Source organism: Xenopus laevis, chromosome 4L (genome assembly GCF_017654675.1).
Source record: "Xenopus laevis strain J_2021 chromosome 4L, Xenopus_laevis_v10.1, whole genome shotgun sequence".
Classification (NCBI taxonomy): Eukaryota; Metazoa; Chordata; class Amphibia; order Anura; family Pipidae; genus Xenopus; species Xenopus laevis.
This window is the reverse complement of record NC_054377.1, coordinates 2940001-2943059: the sequence shown is the minus strand read 5'-3', so window position 1 is coordinate 2943059 and position 3059 is coordinate 2940001. Positions and strand designations below refer to the sequence as shown.

The window sequence follows — 3059 nt, the reverse complement described above, 5'->3', positions numbered from 1 at the left end:
ATATGGCCAAAAGTATGGGGACACCTGCCTGCCCAACATCTCGTTCCCAAGGGGATCAATATGAAGTTGCCCCTCCCTTTGCTGCTTTAACTGCCCCTACTTTTAGGAAGTTTCCCACTAGATGTTGGAACATTGTTGCTGGGAGCTGCTTCCATTCAGCCACAAGAGCATTAGTGAGGTTGGACACTGATGTTGGGGATCAGGCTCACAGTCGGGGTTCTAATTCATCCCAGAGGGATTCAGTTGGGTTGCCCCTCTTTTTGCTGCTATAACTGCCCTATGCTTTTGGGAAGGTTCCCACTAGATGTTGGAACATTGTTTTTGGGAGTTGCTTACATTCAGCCACAAGAGCATTAGTGAGGTTGGGCAATGATGTTTGGGATCAGGCTCACAGTCGGGTTCCAATTCATCCCAGAGGGGTTTAGTTAGGTTGTCCCTCTCTTAGGTTGTCCCCTCTAACTGCCCCTACTCTTGTGGGAAGGTTCCCACTAGATGTTGAAACATTGTTGCTGGGAATAGCTTCTATTCAGCCATTAGTGAGGTTTGGCACTGATGTTGGGGATCAGGCTTGGCTCACAAATGAAGTGCCATCTCATCCCACAGGGGTTTAGTTGGGCTGAGGTCAGGAACACTCAAGTTTTTCCACTCTTATCTCAGCAAGCCATTTCTGAATGGACTTTTCTTTGTACATAGGGGCATTAAGGGTCTGTCCATGTAGTGTACTTGTCTACATACCACTGGCATAGTATAGAGGCAACACATGTTCCAGTATTGTTTTCTCTTAACTCAATGTATAAATTATTTGCAAAATGTGGAACATACCACTATTTTGAAACTGCTCTTTGAGTAGAGAATACATTGGGATCAGAAAGGGAACGTATATGTTCATACAATTACAAATATATGACTTAAATTCCCCATCAGTAACAGAGTGACTTATTGCGAAACATACTATTTCAGCAGGATGAGTTTATGGGATGGGCACAAGAAGGAAGCACATGGTACTAGAAGTGGTCCGTCTAGGTATTCGCTACATCATGCAACAGGAGAACCTACTGTTTCCTATGGAACCACCACCTGCACCGTTGGAAATCAGAATGAAGTGGTGAATGGAGGAAGAACGGAAGGAACTGTAGGCGGGTACGGACACAGTGTCTACTAGCACTGGGTCCCTAACTCAAAATCCTTAGGTGGCAGTTTGAGTCCCAGGGATGAGGTGCCCAAGGGGTCGATCATGTTTTTGTAGCGCTCTCCGCGGTGCTTAGCCAGGAATGGACCCCAGTCTGGCTGAGGAGAGCACACCAACTTGAGCCTCTGAAATGAAATCCAAAACAAGAAAAAGAGTTATATCCTGGGTGCATGACAATGAGTCCAGAGATATTTAACATTGATGTAGGTTGAAGACCATTTCTTTTATAACAAAAGTTCTAATAATCTCAGCAGGAACATTTTAAAGAATGAGGGAAGGTTGAAACCAGAGGCCCTTCAGCTGACATTGGGAAGTCATGATGGATGCCAAGGGTGGTCAGACTGTGGTCCTCAATCTGTTGCTAAACTTCACCTCCCAATATACGTGGTTGATAGGAATTGTAGTCCAACCCCATGGCTGATCAACCTGAGGATCTCAATCTGACATTCAAGTACATGACCCATCAACTTTTGACGGTCTGAAGGCCACTGCCCAACAACATGGGTCTCTTTGTAGTTAATAGTTTATTTTTAATCTCTGGGGATGAAGAGGCAGCAGCTGGAAGGTTTGCAACTTGATCTACACGGTTTTTCCATTAGTTGACAGAGGAGCCTATAAGACTTACATGACATTCAGGGGAAATACGACAGATCCACGGAACCCACCTGGGACCGACTTTTATCCCAGCTAAGGGTAGGTGACCCTTTGAAACATATAATCTATTCTTGCATCAAAAACTTTGAAAGCAATGAAAAAAAATCTATATCTGTGCACACTCATTAGCACATTCAATCAATACATATATATATATATATATATATATATATATATATATATATATATATATATATATATAAAACTGAATTTTTTGAAGCTAAACTGCCTTCCTTTTCTGTGCTTCCGGTGTTCTCGGGCACAATGAAGAAACTCATGATAAAGAAAGGCCTAATCTTGAAGGGATTATCTAGGGGGCATTAATCTAGGAAAGTAATGGCAGCCCGGCAAAGACAGTCCCTTCCACCTATTTTTTTTGGAAGATGACTATGTGATCGTGGCACATGGAGCAATAATGGAAACTGATTTAATTTTTGCTGCTGCGCCATTTTTTATTGAAATTTTAATTCAATGCGGGAAAATTCTGCCTTTAACTGGTTAGGAAACAGGCCTGCTCCATCATAAAGAAAAAAAAAACAATTATGGGTTTATTAGCTATTAAAATAAATTGAGCCGCTATTCCCATTATTTTTAATCTCCACTAAAATGCCAGTTTGCAACCCTGAACGTCCCAAATGAACAATAATAAAGAGATCGGCAAACTCATTGAGGCTGCAATTCGTTATAGAGAAAGTCACACGTTCCTTGGAATAATTGTAATCATCACACTGCTCATTGGAGGCTTTTTTTTCTTTTCTTTTTTTTAAACCTCCCAGCTGTTTCTGTGCATAGCAAAACCCACAATATCAGGACTTCAGCGAGAGTTGGCCAATTGCTGAGTAGCTGATCTAGGTAGAATGAGCTTGGGAGAGCGGGTATATTAGGGTAGGTTGGTGACAGTACAATAAAGATGGAGACAGTAGGACAATATGGTAGCAGGAGAGCAAAATGTAGACTGTAGGGCAAGATGATGACAGTTGAGCAAGATATTGATAGGGCTAGTTGACAGTAGGGCAAGATGGACACAGTCGGTTAAGTTGAAGACAGTAGGGCAAGATGGAAACAGTAGAACAAGATGGAGACAGAAGAACAAGATGGAGACAGCCGGTTAAGTTGGAGACAGTAGGGCAAGATGGAAATAGTCGGTTCAGTTGGAGATAGTAGGGCAAGATGGAGGGCAAGTTGACAGTAGGGCAAGATGGAGACATTAGGACAA

General features: G+C 42.5%; 1 protein-coding gene across 1 annotated transcript in view; it reads right to left on the bottom strand.

Annotated features, from left to right (window-relative positions):
• Positions 1 to 341: 341 nt before the first annotated feature.
• The window catches only part of slc6a5.L (solute carrier family 6 member 5 L homeolog), a 42583-nt gene continuing 39865 nt past the window's right edge, over positions 342 to 3059 (bottom strand). The window contains exon 16 of the mRNA XM_041589711.1: positions 342 to 1314. Coding sequence (XP_041445645.1) covers positions 1159 to 1314 — 156 coding nt within the window. The 3' untranslated portion in view covers positions 342 to 1158. The remainder of the gene's footprint in view (positions 1315 to 3059) is intronic.